The 24,339-nt window shown below is 39.1% G+C and overlaps 1 protein-coding gene across 2 annotated transcripts in view; it reads right to left on the minus strand.

Moving 5' to 3' along the window:
• The window catches only part of LOC130273719 (cadherin-10-like), a 472,310-nt gene that overhangs the window by 278,598 nt on the left and 169,373 nt on the right, over positions 1–24,339 (minus strand). For both annotated transcript variants that reach the window (XM_056520963.1, XM_056520964.1), the window contains one exon: positions 1,091–1,446. In XM_056520963.1, the coding sequence (XP_056376938.1) occupies positions 1,091–1,318 (228 nt within the window). In that variant the 5' untranslated portion in view covers positions 1,319–1,446. The remainder of the gene's footprint in view (positions 1–1,090; positions 1,447–24,339) is intronic.

Here is a 24,339-nt window from a genome sequence, read left to right on the forward strand (position 1 = left end):
TTTATTTTTTGCTTAAATATGATGTCTTTGGGATCGGTTTCCATGCAATAGTACCAAGTGTTAACTGAGTGTCGAGGGCACCATAGAAAGTACATACAGGAGCATGAACTGTTGTCAAAAAAACAGGACTCCCTAATTAAATAGGTACTATGCAGTGAGGCAAACACTCTAGGTCTTACTGCTCAGGTAACATTTTTCCAGCAAATGTGTGGATCTACATAAAGGTAAACTGGACCAGGCACTCTGAACCCAGACAAGAACATTTTAACTGAGCGGTGAGCTTTAATGTCCAGTGTGAACATGTAGGGACTCCTGATTTCTTATCACAAGTCTCCTATAAATAGTTGCAAAAACCTTTAATATATATATATATATATATATATATATATATATATATATATATATATTGTTCGCCATGGTAATTAAAACTCAGAGAGAAGGAAAAAGTTTTGGCCCCCCAGGCCTATCATAAAACACAGAAAAAATGTATAAATACAAATAAACACAGCAAATGTATAATACCACTACCTGAACAATGCATGAACAATGTTATCATCAATCTTCTCCTCTGTGGATGACATATATTTATCCTCTGCAATCTTCCTTAAATGGTGCAACTCACCGCACCCGTAGGTGAATCAGCTAAGTGTGACCGTCCAGGATAACCGGGATGCTGCGGGAAGGTCAGAGGCAACGTACCGGTAAATTTTGTTGAGGCCGGATGAAGTGCTATTGCATGAAACTTAACAGTATGTTGCCGCTGAGCTTCCCTCAGCATCCGGGTTATTCTGAATGGTCGCACTTAGCTCATTCACCTACGGGTGCGGTGAGCTGCCGGATCTATCCATTCTATTTACTTTGTTTATCCATGGTTCTCGCTATCCTGGCACCACCACATTGTCAGCATTTTTAGCCATTTTCGTCCATAGAATTCCTCCCTCATTATGCATTTAGCCTCAGGTGTATGAGTCAGGTGCCTCAGATCTTTGTCTTGCTTATTGTTGCTCCTTAAATGTTAGCTCATAAACAGCTTCTTTACAAAAACTTTAACATTATAATTGAAATATACTTAAGATCCAGCAATACAGACCTTGCCAACATATTGGTAATCCAATCCAGTATACTCTTCCAGCAAAAAGAATTGATTCCACATCCATCCCCGTTTCTGCCGATGTAGCAGTTTCCCATCGTTCACTGGGAAATGTTGCAATATTTGTTTAGGCTGGTCATCAGTAGTTCTTTTAAAGTAGAGTTCAGCACGACTAGGATTTGGTTTAGAAATCCACAGCAAAAGCATCAACACTGGACAAGGTATCATAGTTTCAGTCTCCCCAAAAATATTAAATAAACAAAATATAGCTTAATCTAAATTTCAATTGTTTTTCTTCTTAGTTGACATTTTCCAGCGATGACGAGTTATTGTTTATGTCCCCCATGTGTTTGAATCTGAAAGAAAGGAGAGATTGGAAATATTTTATAAGACTTGCAGTATTATCCTTTTGTAAAAATGTTCACGATAAATAGTTTTCAGTCTAGTAAGGCAAATGTGACAGTTTTAGCAAGTGGCAGATTTAAGTTGGGCACATACTGAAATTCCCATTAACACTTAAATGTACAAACTGATACAGTACATACTGTAGTAAACTTATTTCTAATACAATACAATGCCCCTCTTTGAACACTATTTGGTTGAAAGCGTATGTTATGGAAATAAAAGTTGTGTTTTAACATTATACATTTCCCTGTCCCCACAGTAGGCATGGCCAAATAAACCTGTTTTTCCACTTTATGTGAGGAAAGTAGGTGGAGCCTAAGCCACAGGTGGGGCATAAGGGGATAGTATTCTTAGAAAGGGCGCATTTAGGTCCTTTTGGAGCATCTGCTTCTCAACGCCATAGCCTGGGATGGATAAGTATATTGCTGTATCAGGATATCGGTTAGATCCATGCTAGTTTGCTAAACATAGAGTATGTACTATTGCATTAATGCTTGTATGTATGTCTTATTTGGTTTAACTAATTAATGTTTTATTAAATGTTCAACTTTGCTGGTTACCGAGGGATTGTTAATTTGGTGGGATACACTGCTGGTACAAGACATTTCTGCCAAAATACCTTGTACATTTAATTCATAGTTGTACAAAGCTTAATCAGTGTTTCTGGGTGTTTACAAACATATGTAAGCCCTATAAATTGAGCCTGTACTTCCTGCTGCCGTTTCATATACTTGGTGGCCATTTTAGGGACTCAAACAAAGGAAGCACATGGTCAGGGGAGGGGCATGTTTTGTTGTACTCTTATCCCTAAACCACAATTTGTGTAGTCAGCAGGTTTTCCACAACAAGTGGAGCTGCAGACAGGATTATCACCCTAGAACCACAACAGCGTACCTGTCAGATACCACAAAAATAAATGAATAAATGAAGGAAAAAAAATGTTACTCGGTAACTAACCTGACCATGTACATCTATTTTTTATGAATCTATAATCTTTATTACAAAAATACCTATTTTCAGGGGAAATCCTCTCAGGGGAAGGGGAATTTGTCCCTTCCTTGTGGTGGTGGGAGGTGATTGGTGTGTCTGCTCATGCAGTCTTGTCCATGAGTCATCTCTTGTCCATGACTCATATAGCAAGCCTGATGCTGCTACAGGACTGGTTAGTGTCTCAGTAGGTATGGGAACCCCTAGTTCCTGGATCCTCAGGAGCTGTATTCTTTGTTAAGGAGCACCTGCCACCAAATAAACTTTTCTAAACTAACTCAGGCTATGTTCCATAACTACTCCTAACACCCCTCCCACACTGAAAAAAAAATTTCAGAGCTTTAAAAGCTTTGTATCATACGTTTCTTCTTGCTCACATAGAGAAATCTCCCAGCAGGAGAAAGTGGACATTTTCCATTAGACATGACATCACTGAAGCCTGCTGGGGGACCACTTCCACCCTCACATCTTTGCTGTGCTGTGATGAATAGAAGACATCAAGCTCTGTGCAGTAGCTTTCAGTCTGTGTATCTTTCAGTGAGGTTCTTTGCAGCTTTCAGTGTGGCTCTTTGCAGCTTTCAGTCTGTGCAGCTTTTAGTCTGTGCAGCTTTCAGTGAGTTTTTTTGCAGCTTTCAGTGAGGCTGTTTGCAGCTGTCAATCAAGCTCAGTGCAGTGAAACACTTCCTGAGTTTGGTCTCCTGCCATTACAAGAATTATACAAAAATCTGAGTTTTTAACCAGACGGAATGTGTTCTGATCAAGAAGAGAGACCCCTGGTGGCCAAAAGTATACAGCAGAAAAACTAACAAAAAACTTTTGTTTTTTTGCTATGGAAGGCAATTGCAAAAGTTATTTATTTTGCATAAGGAATCAAACATTAAAAATCATGTTTAATTACAGTGCCCATTTAAATATTCCAAAAAGTTTTCATCAACCATATTACAAAAGGTCTTTAATTTTCTTCAGTGACAACATATAAAAAGTTTTTGGATCTGACAGTGCCTATTTAAGGCTATGGTTCAGACAGTGTTTATTCAGACATATTTTATTAGTAAAAATGGTCAGCAAAATGTATTTATTTTTTATTTAAACATACCACACATAGGCATTAAGCTAAATCATACAATTCTGGCATACTGCAGCCTTAACTAGGTAGGTGGGCTTATTGCATACATTCACCTCGATAATAAAACAGTATGCAGAACACTCTCACACAATCTATTCTAACCTAGAAAGAGAGTATAGATTATTATTACCCTTAAATTATTTACCTGCCGAATATACAGCATTCTTACTTAAAGGGGTACTCCGGCCCTAAGACATCTTATCCCCTCTCCAAAGTATAGGGTATAAGATGCCTGATCGTGGGGGTCCTGCCGCTGGGGACCCCCATAATTTCTCATGCAGACACCCACCTGTGGCAGCTGCACAGAGCGATGTTCGCTCCGTGTCTGAAGGGTCACGGCTACAGGCCGAAGTTTTGTGATGCCATGACCCAGCCCCCTTGTGACATCATGCCCCGCTCCCTAAGTGCAAGTCTATGGGAGGGACCATCACGCCCCCTCCCATAAACTTGTATTGAGGGGGCGGGGCGTGACATCACAAAGGGGCAGAGTCTTAGGGCCAGAGTACCCCTTTAAAGCCCTTTTTTTGCCACAATGAATATATCCATAATGAAGGTGATGACAATGTATGGAATAGGCTTAGCAGCCTCTTAGTAGCTGAAAGTTGTGATCAGTGACGGGTAACAGAGCTAGTTCTAATGCAGATAATTTGACCACCTAGATTCACTGTCAGCAGATGACATCTAGGCAGTTAGGAACCACATCCTGGTGATTTTAAGAGTCTGATTGGCCTATTGGTAAGCTGTCAAGGCAGTAAGGGGCCTTTTGAAGGACTTCATGGCTGCCATGATAGGAGCCCCATTATAGCCTGCCTTTGGAAGCCTATGATAGGAGATTAACTAAGTCTCTCCTGGAACCCAGATTTTAATTGAACATTCTCAGAGTAACAATAGGAAGTATCATTTAAAATAAGCTCTAAGACCTTACATTGTATGAATCACCTAGAGACCTCAAGGAAGTTTCTCTATAGACTTAACACTGTTTCCCCATACCACAAATTTACCCTCATACCTCAAGTTAATGTTGTTGCTGCCATAACCAAGTGGGATCACTGATGCATATCTTTTGGAGTGTGATGTGATAAAAACTGTGGGACCAAATGTATTCCCTTCTCTATGAGTTTCAATTACCATGGCAACCAAGATAAGCCTCTCTGGCTTAGCTTAATCTCTCCCCTCTGACAATATGGTTACTGTATGTTTCATATTCTTACAGTTACTAGAGCTAATATAGATATGAAATAGAAATCTATGGAATTACCTAGCACATATGATGCTGTAAATACAGTACATCATATCTGTGTGATCGAACATGACAGCTTGCAAGTCAAATCATTCGCCAACTGGACAAAAAGATTTACATTTAAAAGTTACCAACTTTAAGTTCTGAGACCTCTGGTAGAATACCATAAATATGTCTGCCTCTCTCCCTAAGGACTCTTTGTCAATAATAGTCACAACTACCTTTTATAAGATGTAAGTATCAACATGCATTGCACTGAGATCATCATTAGGATTTCATATGTATAAAAATGTAACTTCTCCTTCTGGTGGAAATATTTTAGTTCCAGTTAATGTACTCTATGGGTACGTTCTCATGTGCAGGATCTGCTGAATATTTTTGCTGCATTTTTTGTGCATCTGATTTTGCTTCCCATTGAAGTAGCAAAATCAGCTGCACAAAATATGCAGCAAAATTATACAGCAGATTTTGTACATGTGAACGTACCTTATAAGTGCTAGTTTACTTTTGACATCTGTGTATTTTTATGTCTCACAATATTAAAGGGGTACTCCAGCCCTAATACATCTTATCCCCTATCCAGCAGGATCTCCTGCTGTGTGTGTGTGTGTGTATGTGTAGTGTATGGGAGATACCATTGATATCTGCTAAAAATGATATATACAAGTTATATAATGGTCACAGTGCTGCTTCTCATGCAGACACACAGGGGAGTTTACCCTGAATGACCTCCTGAGTCAATGCACCTGAAACGACAGGTAGACTTAAAGGAAATCTGTCACCAGTGTCACCTGAACTAACTTGTTGGTACCGACAGCTAGTTGAGGTGACATCACCACTGCTGTTCTCTAGCAGCGGGACCCAGAAGGGAGCAGCAGCGGTGACGTCACTAAGCTACGCCCATGCCCCAGCCGCCGCTGCTCTCTGCTGGGTCTCGCAGCAGTGGTGATGTCACTAATCTCTGCCTTTGCCCCAAGTCGGGTGCCCGGAGCTGGAGCTAACGGCCAAGATTACCGGATATCCCCGCCACCGAACGGGACAAGGTAAGTAGCATTGTCACCAGTGTCACGGATACCAACAGGTAAGTGCAGGTGGCACTGGTGACAGATTTCCTTTAAAAAAAGATTAGAAATTATTGTTTGTTTTGTATTTTTTAACCACACGTGAAATAAAAAAGCAATCAAAAATTCCTCTTTACCCCAAAATAATATGAATAAAATTTACAATGCAAAATAAATAAATAAATAAATGAATAAATAAATAAAAATTAAACAAGGAATGGAATAATAATGGAAAAATAAAATATTTAAGGCTCCTAGAAGACTACAAGATAAAAAAAACAATAACAATATGATAATGATCATATGATATATATATATATATATATATATATATATATATATATATATTTTTTTTTTTTTTTTGTCAATTCAATGTTACATTTTGTAAAGTTTTGTACAATTCAAACATAAATAAATCAATAATGAACCACAATGTTAGAAAATAGATTGCAAGGTGGAACAAGGTGAATTGCGTACCAAATGTATGTCTTAGGCTAGGTTAAGACTACGGAATTTTCGACAGAAATGCAGTCGTAAAAATTTCCGTCAGAAATTCCACTTGCTAAAATGTCTAGTGTAGTGAATGGGTTTCCGTTCACAAATTCACACTTCGGAATTTGTGAAGCGGAAAATCCGCTTTGAAAATCCGCTTAGAAATTTCCGCCTGAAGAAAGGCGGCGCTCTTTCTTCAGGCGGACTGCAGTGTCTGCGCGGTCCTAGTGCTAGTGCCGACTGATTCAGCCGGCGCTGGCCGCACTCGGAATCTCCGGGCGGAAATTTTCTGCCAGGAGATTCCGTAGTCTGAACCTAGCCTTAGGATGCCATCACATATATTTGGCTATCTGGCTCAGTGACTGGCCACAATTTATGCCATAACTGATGACAAAGTGCATTAGTTGTCTATGGGTCTGGTGCCCAGTTATTTCTGCAGGCCGAATGGAAAAGCTGTGGGGGGATCTGGCATCTGACTTCAGCATCGGCCAAATATTAACTTTCTCATTCAAATAAATGGGATCAGAGCGGTCAGGCTATGTTCACATGCCAGAATTTGCACATGAAATTCTGCATGACTTTAGAGCCAATACACGTCAATGGGATTCTGCTGTCCCATTGAGGCAGCAGAATTTCTGTTACAGAAATTTCTGCGGAATTTACTGCAAAATTTTCATGCAGAATTCTGTGCAGAAATTTGGCCATGTGAACATAGCCTGACAGTTTCCCTCCATTGCATGATAGATAGGGAGGAAAACTGAATTGGAGGAAAACTCGGACCGCTTGATATATGTGAGGGCACCCTTAGATAACAAAAGAAAACAATGAATATTGCATAAATAAATAACCATAAACACCCTTAAACCTTCCCTTTTTAACTGTAGTCACTAGCAAAAACTGCATACATGAGAACCTTTTTGCATTTTAAAATGACATTTTCTATGTACCTTATCATTATACAGCTTTCTCGATAACTACAAGTTACTATTTCTATAACCCTTGAAGTGAAGGGACATTGAAAATCTGTTGTATATATTCTCTTTTATTAACTCCTCAAATCTATCTATAAATCTAAAGTTCCATTAAATGTATCATCTCTACTCATATTTTTTCAAACTGATATTAAAATATGCTGCTTTAGTTAAGGGCAACATAATATAATGCCTGGTCTAAGGAACTATTGTTCCGACTTTCCAAAAAAGTACTACGCAATTTGCATAATAGTTGGTTAGAAAGAATACAGCAGGCTTATGGTTATGAGTTTACTTTATTCATCAGAGTATTATTCCCCTGCCTCTTCCTGACCTATTCCCTCATGATCATGGCTGCCAATATATGCGCTTGTAACTGACAATATTATTTGTGCTGTCTGGCACCAAAGCTCTATGGACCAGGAAATATAATATGCTGCCTGCATAAAAGACATCATAATTCCAATGAATTTTAAATATATCCTATTTTAAAATAGTGAATATAAAGTATATTGTGTGGAAATACTGTAAACAGTGTATGTAGTTTGCATGCACATATGGTATAAATGCATACCTCAACATTGAAATTATAACTCCAAGAAATAAAATTATGGAAATCCCAGGATTAACAGACATAGTTAGAAATGTACAAATAATAAAACAAAGGGAGAATTTATCATACTCGACATCAGGGCACAGTAGCAAAATTGGGCACTTTTTTACACAGCCAGTTTTTACGCAAAAAGGTTTTACAGACTCTTACTTTGTACAAAAATGTTACACAAAAACAGTGCTTGCACAAAAATTATGTGTCATTTTGCCACTCTGCTTCAACAAATTTTGCCAATTTGCTGCAGCAGAGAATGGATATTCATTCACCCCCAAAAATAGTCAAAATATCTCAGTTTATTCTGTATCGAGAATGAGCACCATACGCAGCAATGCAAACACTTACATGCCTTGGCATGCTGTCAATGAGGTTATTAGTGGTTGTCAGAGGAATGCTCTACCACGCTGAATGCACTTGGGCACACAAATTGTCAAGATCTGCTGCTGTCAGCTCTCTTTGTAATACTGACCAATGATGTCCTAGATAAGATCAATGGAAGATAAGTCTGCAGCGGCTGCAGGCCATGATAGCACATTAAGGCCATGAAGGCTCCTGCTCACAATAGCATGAAAGATGGGTAATAAATGGAAAAAATGGATCTCAGAGGCATTGCTCAAAACTGGCATAAACACGACTACATGACGTGTTTTGGCACTACCATGTGCCTTTCTGATGTCCCCCAGAATAACTGCCTCAGCGATCTGATGCAAACTGTGCCAACGTGATCTGTCCAATGGCATGAACAACATGAAGCTTGACACTGATGTGTTCACAAACAGCTACAGGGACACTTTGGAGGTACGACTGTACCACTGGTTCCACAACCAAATCAATATAACCTCAATCTGTAAGTGTACCTGGAATGTAGACTAGAAACACGAATTACAGACATTATGCCATCTCACACCATAAACCCAGGAGTAGGACTGGTGGGAGGTTTCCTCATAAAGGCCTCTTCATAGCATTCCCCATGTAATCTCCAGACCAAGCTCCAGCTATCATTATGTCCAAGACAAAAAGAGATACTTATTGCTGAGGGGGGTAGACCTCCCTTCCAGCCTCCATTGCTGTCTTGCTATGCATCAATATAGCCTTTAAAATCAGTTGTGTTACGTCAATGGTAAACTGACGCAAGCGCCTTTCCATGCTTTACATACATAATGTTTAATGCTCTAACCTTGGTATATCAGGTTAAATTTCACTTACAGCACAGAATGGATCACTATGTGCCATTATTCTAATCTGACAATCTGTCTGTACAATGGTTAACCTCTGTGCACCTTTTGTTGTTATTCCATTTTGTCATTGGTCTCCTATCTACTTAGACACACAATGTTGAACAGTGCTAATATCTCGGCCTACATGCATTGCTATCTGCCGGAGTGATAAACCATGGTCTCTCAGTTCAAGGATTTTGTCCCTCTCAGTTTTTGACAAGTGGTGACAAGAATATTCATAAAGAATAGGTTAATTTTTGATTTTTATGCATTTTATAAATGGCAGAATGATAGAGAAAAATTATTTTTTTATGTGGAAAGGGGATAAACAGTGATTATGTACAAACAGTATGTGTTGTGTGTGTATTTATATGTAAAATATTGATCACTTGCACACATAAATAACCAATTTATTTTACTAGCCTAGGGAGATTACTCTTGGTGAACTGTGTCTCTAATTGTATCCACACACATACCATCCAGAGACAACCTCGGATCTTTTAATGAGAATGAATATTCATTAGTGTTAATCAAACAAATAATAATAAACAAGGCCTTCAGAGAGCGCCATTGGTATTCACTGCATTATGCATCAGTTGACAAAACTGCAGGAGTTCAAGGAACACTGGAATATATGTTAAATGAACAATAACGGTGGCTACATGAATTAGTCATCCACTCCTTCAATCCATCTGTCTACCATAAATATTTTACTGTGTTTACAAAATGATGTTTAATAATTTTAGATTGTTTAACTACTTTTCCTAAAACTCTTTTTCCCTTACAAAAATGTAAGTAGTATGTCAAATGGAAGTGGAGTCAGTAGGTCAGGTATGGGAGAAAAAGCACAGTTTAGCACATTAGGGTCAGATGTCTTCATCCATTAATTTCCTCAAGCCATGTTGAGGACATCAATTTCTCACAATGCAACATACCAGAAAAAAAACATAATATGCTACAAATATCATCCCAACCACAAGTTGGGACAAACAGAAACATAAAATATCCATTTCCCAACAATTCACATTTATTTATTTTTAAATGTCATCTCACACCACTCATCTCAGGGTAAATGGAGTTAAATGGAAAGGTAAGAAGAACACATCTGTCCCATGAGGCAGCCAGCTTGATCATTAAGTGACCTGGGTCAAGGCAACAGTTAACAAACACAATGAAAGCAAAGGTTGAAGGATAATTAGGACAAGGAAATACAATACACTCCGCAGGACAGTATACTTGGCAGTTGCCTAGGACTCTATTCCATACCCCAGCCTTTCCTACATTTCACATGGAGTTGCACCAGTATCTTTGTATGGATCCACCCTGCACCTTCATTAATGCCTGTCATTATTTTTCAAGGTTGTGAACATGCAGCCTACATATTACCTAAACTTTTGCACAACAAGAGTATGAACCCAGATTATACTTCTGTCTCAGTACAAGCCTTTTTTATAGAAAGGAGTAATGTCAAATTTAACTTGCAAAAAGAGCAATAACTTCCGTTCCTCCAACTTTATCTTACAATAAATATTGTAATACGTTATCCTTCAATTGTGGGGAATTAAAATAATACCTTCACACCAGACCCACATATTACCATCACATAGTAACCGAGTAAGAACACAAACTTGGTATTGCAATAAACATACTATATACAGACCAACATTGGCCCTCATTTACTTAGAAAATCGGGTTGTAAGTCTATCTTGCTTTCTTACCCGACTGCTTTGTCCCCTGGTATTTATTATTATGTTGCATCCTGTTTGTCGCACGTGGGTTTTGTAGGTTTTGGTTTCCAACTCCTCTGAGTTATCTGGAAAAAATGTGTTCCCTTGCCGGTGACGATCAGACGTGTCCAACCATCCGGTGTCCAAACAGAGATGCCGAATGATTGTGAACTGTTCCATTCAAATGAAGGGGATTAGTTCTATCATCAGTTTCCCTCCGGTGCAAGCCAGAGGAACACAGTGCCGGACAACTGATATATATGAAGGGAACCTTACACCATTAGGTAGATCCTGAAAGTACTAAAGGTAGATGCCCTTAGTAGGTAGATAGGTTCCTTATTAGTAAGGTAGTTTCCTTATTATGACTAGGGATGAGCGAATCAAATCTGACAAATCCAAATTTGTTCCGAATTTAAGGAAAAAAAACATTTTGTCCCTGTTAAAGTCTCAAGGGCCTTGTTACTGTGAAAGGCCAGCCAAAAGTATACACCTGCTGGTGTTGTACACAAATACTGTTTTAAGAGTATTGGAGCGCATTGTACTCCCCTCATAACTGCATACCACATACGTACATCTACATTTTGTACCATTTTGTTCCTGTTAAAGTCTTAAGGGCCTAGATACTGTGAAAGGCCAGCCAAAAGTACACACCTGCTGATGTTGTAGACAAATACTGTTTTAAGCGTAGTGGAGAGTATTGTCCTCCCCTCATATACGCACTAAGTATGTCAGGCAGAGAAGTGCCAGAACATGCACAGAGGAGTGGCAGAGGCCTAAATTCATCATGTGCAGGCAGAGGTTGCAGCAGACTAGGGGCGAGTGGCAGCAGGAGTGGCAGCAAAAGGTCTGAGCTCATTCTGCCACTATAAGGTCTCCTTATGTTTCCGCCACCTCCAGGCTGTGTCATTCAGCCACTATATGGTCTCCTCATGCTGCTGCCAACTCCAGGCTGTGTGATTCAGCCACTACATGGTCCTCTCATGCTGCTACCACCTCCAGGCTGTATCATTCAGCCACTATATGGTCTCCTCATGCTGCTGCCAACTCCAGGCTGTGTCATTTAGCCACTATATGGTCTCCTCTTGCTGCTGCCAACTCCAGGCTGTGCCATTCAGCCTTTATATGGTCTCCTCATGATTCTGCCACCTCCAGGCTGTGTCATTCAGCCACCATATTTTCTCCTCTTGCTGCTGTCAACTCCTGGCTGTGCTATTCAGTCACTATATGGTCTACTCGTGCTTCTGCCACCTCCAGGCTGTGTCATTCAGCCACTATATGGTCTCCTCATGCTGCGGTCAACTCCAGGCTGTGTCATTTAGCCACTATATGGTCTCCTCTTGCTACTGCCAACTCCAGGCTGTGCCATTCAGCCTTTATATGGTCTCCTTATGATTCCGCCACCTCCAGGCTGTGTCATTCAGCCACCATATGTTCTCCTCTTGTTGCTGTCAACTCCTGGCTGTGCTATTCAGTCACTATATGATCTCCTCGTGCTGCTGCCACCTCCAGGCTGTGTCATTCAGCCACTATATGATCTCCTCATGCTGCTGCCAACTTCAGGCTGTGTCATTTAGCCACTATGTGGTCTACTCTTGCTGCTGCCAACTCCAGGCTGTGCCATTCAGTCACTATATGGTCTACCTGTGCTTCCGCCACCTCCAGGCTGTGTCATTCAGCCACTATATGGTCTCCTCTTGCTGCCGCATACTCCAAGCTGTGTCATTCAGCCACTATATGGTCTCCTCTTGCTGCTGCCAACTCCAGGCTGTGCCACTCAGCCTTTATATGGTCTCCTCATGATTCGGCCACCTCCAAGATGTGTCATTCAGCCACCATATGTTCTCCTCTTGCTGCTGTCAACTCCTGGCTGTGCTATTTAGTCACTATATGGTCTACGCGTGCTTCTGCCACCTCCAGGCTGTGTCATTCAGCCACTATTTGGTCTACTCATGCTGCCGCCAACTCCAGGCTGTTTGATTCAGCCACTATATGATCTCCTCATGCTGCTGCCAACTCCAGGCTGTGTCATTTAGCCACCATATGGTCTACTCTTGCTGCTGCCAACTCCAGGCTGTGTCATTCAGCCACTATATGGTCTCCTCTTGCTGCCGCATACTCCAAGCTGTGTCATTCAGCCAATATATGGTCTCCTCTTGCTGTTGCCAACTCCAGGCGGTGTCATTCAGCCACTATAAGGTCTCCTCATACTTCCGCCACCTCCAGGCAGTCACTGTACCACCACGTGGTCTCTCCATGCTGCTGGCACATAAAACCAAATCCAAATCCAAATTTTAGGTTCATGTGCTTGAAATATTCAATTTAAATGTTAAAAAATATCTTTAATCTTTTCAATTGTGAGGCCCTATGGTCTCATCAGGCTGTTACCACCTCCAGGCTGGGTCATTCAGCCACTATGTGGTCTCCTCATGCTGCAGCCACCTCTATGCTGTTTCGTTCAGGCACTATATGGTCACCTCATGCTACTGCCCCCTCCACACTGTCTCATTCAGCCACCATATGATTTCCTCATACTGATGCCACCTCCATTGTGCCGTTCTGCAACAGTGATTCTACTAGCGGCATTATTTCACTAATCTAGCACACACCCTTTGTGTGTTACAGCAAGGCAAAGTGTTCTACACCCCTATTGAGGCTCTCTGTAGGCCAGAAATAGAGAACGAGATTCACCACGAATACATTCAGACCAAACCAAATTTTTGGGAAAAATTTGGCGGATCGGCCAAATTGATTTTTTCAAAAATTAGCTCGTCTCTAATTGTGATGATAAATATTCACAATAGGTAGGTGGGTCTCTCCTTGCAAGATTAAAAAAAATAGGATTTTCTTGCTCTTCTGCTCGGGTGCAATCCACACAATTAGTTAATGTCAATCACATGCAACTGCACCAGACCACAGGATGTCTAAGCTGCTCTTGGCCACAGGCAGCCTAAGGCCTACAAAAGTACTGTAGGTGATGGAGCAAGAAGCAAATTACTTTTTTCTTTACCATATCTTAACCCCTTCCCGACCCATGACTTACATGTAGGTCATGAACGGGAAGATTTTCCCGACCTATGACATACATGTAAGTCATGCAGATACTGGTCACTATTTGAGGCACCCCGCCATGCCGGTAAGATGGTGGCTATGACTAATAGCCAGCCATCTTGCCTCGGGACCTAGATGGGTTTCGTCCCCCCACCCCCAATATATATATATATATATATTCAAAATGTAATTTCTCCCCAAAATTGATTTTGAACTTTTGTTGAAAATTTGAAAACATGCTCATAATAATATAAGCCTTCTAATGTCGTAAAAAAGTAAAATATTGCTTAGCAAATGATGCCAGCATAAAGTAGACACCTTGTGGATGTGAATTAATAACTAAATGTATTTGGCATGACTATTTCTCTTACAAGTAGAGAGTTTCAAACATAGATACATTTTCCAATTTTTCACAATATTTTTTACAAAAAAAAAAAATAACAATTTTAATAAAAATTTACCACTAATATAAAGTACAATATGTCTCAAAAAAACTATCTCTGAATCATTTTGCCAGGTAAAAGCAGTTCAAATTATGACCACTTATTATGACACCTGTCAGATTTGAAAAAAAAGACTGGGTCATAAAGGCCAAAACTAGCTGGGTCATGATGGGGTTAAAGGGGTACTCCGGTGCTCAGACATCTTATCCCCTATCCAAAGGATAGGGGATAAGATGCCTGACCGCAGGAGTCCCTCCGAGGGGACCCCCGGGATCTTGCACGCGGCACCCCGTTTGTAATCAGTCCCAGGTGCGTGTTCTCTCCGGGACTGATTACCGTGACCACAGGGCGGGCTTCTCGCTCCGCCCCTAAATGCAAGCAAATGGGAGGGGGCGTGACAGCTATGACGCCCCCTCCCCTAGGCTTGCATTGAGGGGTGGAGCATGACATCACACGGGGGCACAGGCATGACGTCACACGCCGCCCACCCTGTGGTCGCCAGTAATCAGTCCCGAAGCGAACACGCTCCTGGGACTGATTACAAACAGGGTGCCGCGTGCAAGATCCCGGGGGTCCCCAGCGGCGGGGCTCCAACGGTCAGGCATCTTATCCCCTATCCTTTGGATAAGGGATAAGATGTCTAAGCACCAGAGTGCCCCTTTAAGAATGGCCATACAGTTAAAATGTTTGCAAAGGGTCTTTTAAAAACAGGGAAACCATCCCCTTGCATATGTGTCTGGTGCCTGGTCTTTTTTACAGACTCTATATCGGCTCACTGGCTTCTGATAGTCTTTAGATCTTGCTGCACAACTCCTCTCTAGTATGGTTATTCTTCTGGTCTCAGTGGCTTTATCATTGCTTACTTTTTTCTCACACCTTAAGAGAATACCTTGAGAGGTTTAATGTTTTAAATAGCTGACTATTCATTTGATGCCTAATATATGCCACCTCTTGACAGTTGCCATTGTCATGACACAATCATTGCTATCCACTTCACCTGTCAGCAGTTTTATTGTTATATCCAATAGCTTGTGGCTTGTGTATACTAATATCATATCACTCCTGGATTTTAAGTAAAAGAACAAATTTGTTATTAAAAATAGTTTTAAATAAAACTAAAATCATTTTGACACATAATAGATGGTACTCACCATGGAGAAGCAACCCCAATGAACTCTCTCTAAGCTTTAAATTACTTTCCTAACTTTCTGAAAATGTACTTTGCAGATCAGTTTGTTCACTTTCTCCATTTTCATTTTACTTTTTACCTTTTTTTCTCATTTAATCTTATATTTTAGGACAGATATATAAAGAAATTGACATACTGCAACTAAAGTACAGCTTAATTTAAAAAAATCTATTTAAAGGTTAGTTTTGATCTTTATTATCTGAAAATGTTCTTCATAAATAGTATTTTTCGACAATATTTCATGTTGATTTATTAATTTTTTTTATTATTTCTACTACATTTTCAAAAATTCCAAATAAATAAATCAGACAATAAACTTTTATGTCAAGCACACACTGCTTGCTTGTCTCTATAAATCCAACAATACATACACTAATGTCAGATTCTGATGTCAATTCTACATATCCGAATCATTTTCTTCCTGCACGCAAGCATTTTTTTCCTTGCTCAAAGACTTTATTTATCATGTCATCTTAAATGGTAGATGATGATTTTTTCATTCTAGGCAATGTATTTTGTTGCAATTGCAAATATACACTGTACATCAGAATAAATTACTTTATCCTTGCTTACCCTTGTATGTAAGTGTTCCCGAAGGGCTAATGCAAAATCTATTTTGGCTATAATTTTTAATTATGAAACTTATATTTTATGAGTTGGTTATTGATTTGATTGATAATCAAGCTGACATAAATGACATTTTAATCTATTCATTCCGTAGACTGGTTATGCAGTTGCACCTAATCCTAAAACAATCCAGGAAGAGAGAAGTTGTGGCACTCACCAAAGGATTATTTTAATGCTTAATTTATTATATTAACATAAAACTACAATTAGAGATGAGCGAACTTACAGTAAATTTGATTCGTCACGAACTTCTCGGCTCGGCAGTTAATAACTTTTCCTGCGTAAATTAGTTCAGCATTCAGGTGCTCCGGTGGGCTGGAAAAGGTGGATACATTCCTAGGAAAGAGTCTCCTAGGACTGTATCCACCTTTTCCAGCCCACTGGAGCACCAGAAAGCTGAACTAATTTATGCAGGAAAAGTCATCAACTGCCGAGCCGAGAAGTTCGTGACAAATCGAATGTACTGTAAGTTCGCTCATCTCTAACCACAATATAATATATTATCAAGAAACATGGAACCTACACTTCACCACATGGTCCCTAAGGTTTCTATATCAACAATAATAACTGGTTTGAGACAGGCTACTTTACATAATATGGGCGGGACTTACCATATTCCAGTTTCTGTGGGTATCCTGCCTAGTTATTTTGTCCTTTGGAATAAATGTTCTATCTCCTGTTATGTTCTGTTTTCTGTATTTACTGCCTTGAGTTGACCTCCCCAGATCACCAAGGTTCTATGATCCTAAGATTTGACGTGATCCGTATACAAGGATACTCTTCCCTAGAGATCTTATCCCCTATCCAAAGGATAAGGGATGAGATGTCTGATCGTGGGGAGTCTGGCTCCGGTCCGACACTGCAGCATTCTGAACATGGAAGCTTGGAGCTTCTGTGCTTGTAATGTCACACCACGCCCCCTTCATTCATGTCTATGGGAGGGGACGTGACGGCTAATACATAGCCATCACACCTCCTCCCATTGACATGAATGGAGGGGGTGTTATGGCTGTGGTCACCCGTCATCCAGAGTTCACTCCATGCACTGGATGACTGGGGTGCCATACTGGAGATTGCGGGGGTCACAGCAGCTGGACCCCTGCGATCAGACATCTTATAACCTATCCTTTGGATAGAGAATAGGATATTTAGGAGCGGAGTAACCCTTTAAGTCTACCAGGTACAGTAAAGTAAAAGTAAAGTGGAGAAAAAGGTCAGTTTTTAAGGTATACAGCATGTTTACTAAAATCAGCCCTGTAATGTTAGGAATCTGCCACTTCTGTTTGTTTATCAGTGTCGGGAAAAGAGGTCTCAGCACATGGATCCTACTGATCAAAACCTCTGACAAATAAGACCCCATTCACACTATAGAGATGCTGTGCCGAATTTCCATGAGGCAGCCTCCCATGATTTTAATGGGATTTTGTTGCCAGTGAAATCCGCCAGCGATGCTCTGTGTGTCAATGGAACGGTGCTTGTGTCCGCAACAGATTCACATAGACAAATGGTGGATATGCATATACTGAGAATATTCAGCAAGGAGCGTACTCGCTGAATTTCCTCATTGAAACACACAGAAACATTGAAATTAAATTTACAGTTTACCTACATGTCCCTTATTTACACCAATAGAAAAAAACATGACCATTTTTAATATGCTGTGTGCACAAACAACCACTTTACCATAGACTTATACACATCACATTCATTTTGCAATTATTTTACAAAATGAATGTGATCTATATACGGTTTATTAAAATAAAATATAAATGAAATTTACACTGTGTAAAACAAAAAATCAAATGACCATAAAGAAAATACTGATTTTTTTTAATGGTATGTGAACATGGCCTTAGGTGAAGATTAAACAATAATATTTGGGGAACTATTTATATTTACGCTATGTTTTTAGTTTTAAAAGCTTAAATATCCAAGATATATGGGATTAACTTTATAGAAACCAAGCTTACATATTTAATAGTGCAGCCTTTACTGCTATATTTCTGCCTGATTTGATTTACAAGTAATCCAGTGTTTTATTAATCTTACTACCATGAGACCTGAAAGCTAATGCAAAGTAGTTTTACAAACCACAGAAATAGTGAAAGAGTATTTCCCCCGGGTGCTTTAAATGGCAAAAGAGAACATCACATGAATCAGATCAAATTTAACATGACAGATGCAAACTTTTTAATATACATCATTCCTACTCTATATCATACTAACAAGCTAATGGATGTAGCAACTTCAAACTTACTAACTGAGTAATATTTTTATTGGATTTATGACCTTTTTAATCTTCAAATAATACGATACTGAAGTTATTTTGTTCTTTTGTAACAGTTTTAAAGAAATATCTCTTATAAATCATACGCTTCCCTAGCATAGTTTCTATTTTATGTAAGCAATGTACATTTTAAAGCTTCCTTTTTTTTTTTTTTTTTTTTTTTTTTTTTTTTTACAATGGTACTTTTGTATTGTAATTTATTGAAAAATAAATAACTTTTACTTCAAATAAATTACTGGATTTTGTATTGGCTACGGAAACTAATTTCTTTCATGTGTATTATTAAGTAATGTTAGTATCTAAAAAGTGTTTTAGAGTCACATATATCTACTGGGGACTGTTTTCTATCTGTATTTCACAATGTATTAGTTATGTCAATGTCGCTGATCATTGTATATTACAGTTGTGTCTCTTCTGAAATCTTTTCACACAGTGGGCCTCATTTACTAAGCTGAAACCGACCAGTTTTTGTCTGGTTATTTTGACGCATGTGTCTGCCACATGTCTGCGCCAGTCTGTGCCAGTCTACGCCAGTGTGCCGAAAAAGGGGCATGGTCTGCCACAAAGGGTGTGTGGTCATCCAAAAAAGGGCGTGGTGTCCACAACCCGACCGATTTACTATTGAATTCACATAAAATCATGTGGATAAATGGCTGAAAATTTCAACCTAGAAAAAGCTGGTCAGAAAAATTAAATAGAGGCATCAACATTTCCCACTAGTAAAAACCCAACACTCTTAGTAAATGATGCCCAGTGTCTGGTAAAGAATCATAAATTTACAGAAATTAAAAACCAAAACATATCGCACAAATTCTGTGGATTTCAAACTACTTATAAACCCCTGTTATGTGTTTAAATCCTTGTGTGTGAAGTTCTACTTCATTGTTGGTTATGTTGTGTTATAGATATATATATGCTAAACTAATTTGTTAAATGCATGTCTTTTTATCATAGTAACAATAGAAAAAAAATTAAATGAACAAAATGCAATAAGTATTGATATATCAGTCGCAGCTTTGTAGTATTTTTCCTACCAGAAGACCACTGGTAACAAAGGCATCTATACAATGGAAACAGCAAAAAATCAATGAGTAACTGGGCTAATGTGAGCAAGCACAGGAAAACAAAGGTCATAATCGTATCTAAAGGACGACAATTTAACCTTTGATTTTATCCTTAAAAAAAAAGAAAGTTTAAATTAGTAGACAGGAACCAAAAGGATCTAAGTTAGGCTGGGTTTCCATATGTTCAACATCCGGCATAGGTCTTGACACAACTGATGCCATAACTGATGACAACTTGCATCAGTTGTCATCAGTTGTATGGCATCCGGCATCCACAGCAAGCTGCAATCCCTTGTCTGGTGCCATTAGGCAAATCTAACCATTCGGCATCAAAATGTAAATGATGGATTATTGTGAACTGTCCCATTTAGATGAATGGGATCAGTTCTTGCATCAGTTTCCCTACAGTGCATGCCGGAGGGGAGCTATGCCGAACGCCGGATATATGTGAACTCAGCCTTACAGGTTTAGAGCTATCTTTAGTAAAGACTAAGGGGGAGATTTATCAAAACCAGTGCAGTTGCCCATAGCAAACAATCAAATAATTTCTTTAATTTTTAAAGAGACCAGTGAAAAATGAAAGAAGCAATCTGATTGGTTGTTAGGGGCTTTTTCACCACTCTTCCTCTACACTGGTTTTGATAAATCTCCCCCTAAGCACCTGCACAATCTTCAGGGCACACACACAGAAGACTGTTATGCGTTGGAACCTAAATTGGACAACCAAAATTATATACAGAAGAGAGGGCCTTCTACACAGGGAAACTATTGGCTAAATGGACATATTATTGCCCAGCATTATAGAACGATCAATTAACTGGGGAAATGAGTAAACACTTATTGGCAGCTGTTTGCTGGTATTGTGCGGCCCTTAAGATCACTGTTAGTTTGCAGCACATCTTACTGTGTGAACAGACGATGTGTTACTGACAATAATGTAAGTGAATGGCTGCACAAACATTAATTAGGCTTTGTAAATTGGCAATTGGGGCTCATTTCGTTCGGCTGTCTGCCTTATGATGCACTTACACCGTGTGGTATTTGGTATAAGCCACTGTCCTCAAACAACATGGGTCACACAAGTATTATCCACCATATATAAACCCATGCTTCTATTCTGTTTGTTTAATTGTCATTTTTATTTCACTGATTTATTGAAGGTCTAACTAACCCCTTGCCGCAAAACGCTGGGTTTATACAGCGCTGCGGCACCCCCGTGGTTATGAAGCGAGCTCAGGAGCTGAGCTCGCATCATACCCGCACAGTCCCGGTTGCTATCAGCAGCCAGGACCCGTGGCTAATGCTGGACATCGCCGTCCCGGCAGATATCCGGCATTAACTCTTTAGATGCGGTGATCAAAGTTGATCGCCACGTCTAAAAGTGAAAGTAAAAGTATCCCGGCAGCTCAGTCGGGCTGATTGGGACATCGCGATAGAATCGTGATGTCCCGATCAGCTGGGACGCAGCAGGAGGGTGCCTTACCTGCTTCCTGCGCATCCGAATGGCGATTGATTGCTGCAAGCCTGAAATCCAGGCTTGAGGAATCAACCGCTGATAACACTGTTCAATGCAAAGCTATGGCTTTGCAGTGAACAGTGTAAAAGATCAGTGTGTGCAATGTTATAGCCCCCAATGAGAGCTATAACACTTAAAAAAAAAGTGAAAAAAAAGGTTAATAAAGTTCATTTAACCCCTTCCCTAATAAAAGTTTGAATCACCCCCCTTTTCCCATAAAAAAACTGTGTAAATAAAAATAAACATATGTGGCATTGCCGCGTGCGTAAATGTCCGAACTATAAAAAATATATTGTTAATTAAACTGCACGGTCAATGGTGTACGTGGTCACTTTTTATAACATAAAAAAATGAATAAAGAGCGATCAAAAAGTCTGATCAAAACAAAAATGGTACCGATAAAAACTTTCAATCACGGCACAAAAAATGAGCCCTCATACCGGCCCGTACGTGGAACAATAAAAAAGTTATAGGGGTCTGAAGATGACCATTTTAAACGTATACATTTTTCTGCATGTAGCTATGACTGTTTTCCGAAGTAATAAAAAGTCAAACCTATATAAGTAGGGTATAATTTTAATCATATGGACCTACATAATGAAGATAAGGTGTCATTTTTAATTAAAAATGTACAGCGTAGAAACAGAAGCCCCCAAAATTTACAAAATGGCGTTTTTTCTTCCATTTTGTCCGACAATGATTTTTTTTTCTGTTTTGCTGAAGATTTTTGGGTAAAATGACTGATGTCATTACAAAGTAGAATTGGTGGTGCAAAAAATCATATGGATTTTTAGGTGCAAAATTGAAAGGTTTATGATTTTTAAATGGTAAGGAGGAAAAACGAAAGTGCAAAAACGGAAAAACGCTATGTCCTTAAGGGGTTAAGTAATCATCCAGTATTGTTGCTATTACTGCATTCGCAACTTTTTGTATTTCCTTTTTTATTTATATAGTGATTTACCCCAAATAATACCCCTCAAGGGTGTTTATTTTTATTATTGGAAAACCTATGTCTAGAGCATTCTAGCCTATTGTGTCAGCTTAGTAGGATGGAAATACACAGATACTATAGAAATATTTTGGCAATCCCTAATTCATAATTTTACAAGTTTTGCTCCTCTATTAGTATTAGAATGACACCCAATAAATGATTATTTTACCTAGTGAAGACCGGAATATAGTACTACTACTTTTTCATTTTTCTAGGCACTAATCTGTTATATGTTAGTTAGTAGTTAGAGGTTAGTAGTAAACTGACTGCTTGTTGATACAAGTATTTCGAATACCTATGACAATTATCAGATGACAATCCATACACTGCACTACTGGCTTGGAATAATATAAGATCAATGTACCATTTTCCTGATTATCCTAGAATTTATAATATTTCTTATGATTTGAAGTCAATTTCCTGGCAGAGTATATTCTCTTTGTTCAGGTCAGGTTTAAGCACAGGATCACCCTTATCAGGGCAGCTGCTTTGCAGATTTAGTCAGGGATTTAGTCTATAGAGCAAATTTGGGATAGATCATTACCTGAATCTGTACATCCTGATCTTTTGGTTCATGTCTAAAACTAATGGCTCTCCTGTGTTGATTTTTTTTTAAATATATAATTAAAAGTTAAGTTTTAAATGATTGTTCTTTCAATGAGATAGATTTCCATAGTCAGCCCCAATTGATATTGATCCTTAGGATCAATGTTTGGTGGTGGAGGGACTTCCAGGACTCTTATTGATCATCAGAATGAGGTATCCCTTATTTAATATGTGTGCTTTGCAGCTCATCTATGTCAGTATTGCAGCTCAGTCCTAGTTAAGCAACATTCAGTACATGATGTTAAAATTGAACCTAAAAGGTGTATGTTTTCTTTACACAAGAGGCTATGAGCTGTAGTTACCCTCCTGATCAGTAAAATCAGGTGTTCCTATGCACTGTCAGAACCGAAGGCATGCATAAATAGTATTGGGCCCATTAGCGAAAACTATAATGTGGTCTGTATTTTGAGTTTCAAGTGTGTAAGGCTCTGAAGTTTTTTTTCCCCTTTCATTTCTTGACTCTTGAACCAATTTCTTACCCTATTGTTTGCTAACAATGAAGTCGCTATTTAGAAGGTTCTCCTATACAGGTTTGTGCCCCTCTATAACAAAAGCCAAATATTCTCCAGTTCCTCACAGCAGCTGCATTAGATGCCTCTAGAATGTATACTTTTAGACAAGTTTATGTACTTATATGATGGAAAAGAGCACAGTAGAGGATTACATTTGGGACATTTTGGTGGTTGCCCAGAGCCCAGGTTCCCGGTAAATCCCTAGACTTTTCTAACTGTGCACTAATTACCTAATACTAGCAGATAATCTCCCCACTAGAAACATTCATGGGATCCCCTCCCAGGAGATCAGACTGGGAAAGTATTGTATGGTACAGATGTGTTTGTATGTAGAGCATATATACAGTATGGCCCTGATTTACTATTATAAACCTGATATGTTTTGTCAGGTCGTGCACCAGAAATTCTGTCTGCACTAGAATTTGCGCCAGCATTGAAAAAAAACAACAAACTCTCTATTTTACTAGGAAGAAAAAACCCAAAAGGGGCTTGGTCGTTAGGGAAAGGGTACGTGACCGCTGAAAAGGGTCTCCCTGACATTTTCTCAAAAGCCAAACATATTTACTTAGGTATGTAGTAAGGCCAAAATGTGCTGGACTAACCAAAAATTACACCTATATCCTAGGTGCAGATAGTGAGAAGATAATATAATAAAGGAATTTGGAGCTCTAGGTCCATAAATATACGAACAGTTGTACTGATAAAAACTAATTTATTGTATAAAAGATAATTAATTACATAAAAGTGATACATATAGTCAATGCATACATACAGTTTACCCACAGGGCTATGGTGGGTAAATATACTAGAATAAATCCAAAATAATGTCAGCAGACTAGGTGTAGCGAGTTCAGTGTAGGAATAAAAAATGGTTACACCTATAAAACAATATACCACCACTGGAATTATGCAATAATAGATAAAAAAAAAAAAAAAAAGCATGTTCAAAGAGTGAATTAGATCCTGTAATGAAATCCTGAAAAAATAGCACCTGTAAATATAGAGTAGATCCTGTAAAAAATGGCAGTCCAATCTTAGAATAACGTCTGCATAGATAAACAGTATTTACAATACCAGTGTCGCATGCGTGTACTTTAATGCTCCGCAGAGCATGTGATATAGACCTGTAG

Source organism: Hyla sarda, chromosome 5 (genome assembly GCF_029499605.1).
Source record: "Hyla sarda isolate aHylSar1 chromosome 5, aHylSar1.hap1, whole genome shotgun sequence".
NCBI classification, from domain to species: domain Eukaryota; kingdom Metazoa; phylum Chordata; class Amphibia; order Anura; family Hylidae; genus Hyla; species Hyla sarda.